Source organism: Amphimedon queenslandica, unplaced genomic scaffold (genome assembly GCF_000090795.2).
Source record: "Amphimedon queenslandica unplaced genomic scaffold, v1.1 AMPQUscaffold_12219, whole genome shotgun sequence".
Classification (NCBI taxonomy): Eukaryota; Metazoa; Porifera; class Demospongiae; order Haplosclerida; family Niphatidae; genus Amphimedon; species Amphimedon queenslandica.
The window spans coordinates 9,888-11,609 of record NW_003547542.1 but is presented as its reverse complement, the minus strand read 5'-3'; the positions used below and the strand labels follow the sequence as shown (position 1 = coordinate 11,609).

General features: G+C 39.4%; 1 protein-coding gene across 1 annotated transcript in view; it reads right to left on the bottom strand.

Annotated features, from left to right (window-relative positions):
• The window catches only part of LOC100634119 (uncharacterized), a 1,392-nt gene extending 1,171 nt beyond the window's left edge, over window positions 1-221 (bottom strand). The window contains exon 1 of the mRNA XM_011409392.1: window positions 138-221. Coding sequence (XP_011407694.1) covers window positions 138-221 — 84 coding nt within the window. The remainder of the gene's footprint in view (window positions 1-137) is intronic.
• Window positions 222-1,722: the final 1,501 nt, after the last annotated feature.

The following is a 1,722-nucleotide window of genomic DNA, read 5'->3' as shown; positions in this document are numbered from 1 at the left end:
TAAAAGTACAGTGTTACTGCCCTGTACAAAAAAGGTACTAGAGTTCTGAGGGGGTTCAAAGGCAGGCGTTTTGGGATTTAAAGTACTAGATGCACCATTCTTTTTATTAGTACTACTGCTAGAGGTACTATCTTTACTCTCATTCCATGTTCCACAAATACTACTATGATGTTGCCCTCTGCAACTGTTACATTTATGGGAAGAACGACAATATCGACCATTGTGGCTACAGTGGAGGCATACAAAACATCTACCACTAGTTCTAATTATTCTCTTGCGCTCATCAACTGAAACCACTGTCTTACAATTAACTGGTGCATGCCCCTCCAACCCACAATAACAACAGCAGTACTAGAAAAGGTCTTCATTGTAGGGGACTCTCTACTATGTTTAGGGAAAAAAAATCAGATTTATTGTTATGCACGTTAGCTCTCTCTCTGGCTTCCAACTCCTCCAAAAACACTTCAATAATTTTAGTTAATTGCCACTCATAGGTACTCTTCTAGTTATAATAAGTCTAAGCTCTGAGGGCATTTTTTTCACAAACACAGGGATCAATAATGCTCCATAGGCTTCTGGTTTCACTCCAAGGGCATCCAAACTCCTATTGCTCAACTCAGTTTTGTCATAGAGCCGTCTCAATTCAATAAGGTGATGCTCAGATACTACAGGCTCAAGGCTCATTAAAGTGTCCATATGGGCAGCTATAATTCTCTCCTTGTCTTTAAATCTACGTTGGAGAAGGTCAACAGCAGATGTATAATTGGCATCAGTCAATGGCATGCCTGCAATGGCCTCTTGGGCCTTGCCTATCAGTAATGATTGCAAATATGAAAATTTTTCTATATTAGACAAATGGATTTTATCATGCACTGCAGCCTTTTACATGTTCCAAAAGGGACTCCACCCTGTGAGGTTACCATTAAAGGGCTTTAGAGTGAGTTTAGGCAACTTTGTTCTATTAGTAGGATCGACCGTTGGCACAGCTGCACTAGGCAGCGACCCAACTGAAGGAGTATGTGATATACTTGCAAGAACATACTTGCAAGAACGTGCTCAACCTTTGCCATAGCAGCAAACAATTCATCATTAATTCGTTCCGAGGCTTCTATCTCTGTGGCAACATCGCCTGGATCAATATGTGGCATTATATCTTCTTCTAGCTTGTTGAGCTTAGCATGAGTCTCCTGTAACCCTCTCTTGAGCTGCTCTAATCTAAGAGCATCCACGCTTGTGGGATTAGAAAAGGTATCATCTGCTTCTTTTATTCTCCGAGTTGCCACAGACCTGTGGCCTCACCGCTGTCTCTTCAATTGGTCTGGATCAGTCATTGATGTAACAGACACTCCTAACTATCTGATAACTAAACTTTATTCTTAATCAACACGAAACTCAACTGAGCTCAAAAACAAAAACTAAGAAAACTCACAAAACAACACACTTATATAGATCTTATAAATGTCCAGAAGGTTCTATAACATACAAGAATACTTTACATGATTGTTCTAGAATATACTTAAATACACACATAACATATAATTACAATAGTCCACAGAGAGTTCCGGATCCATTTAGAAACAACTTCTTACAATTGATGCTATAAAAGGAATATCAAGGCTATTGAGCTGTAAGGCTTTTTCAACAATGACTTATAAATTGTGTGGTTTCTGAAACTGACCACAACTTACTACGTGGGGCAGCTGCGCAATGCTAATATGAAAA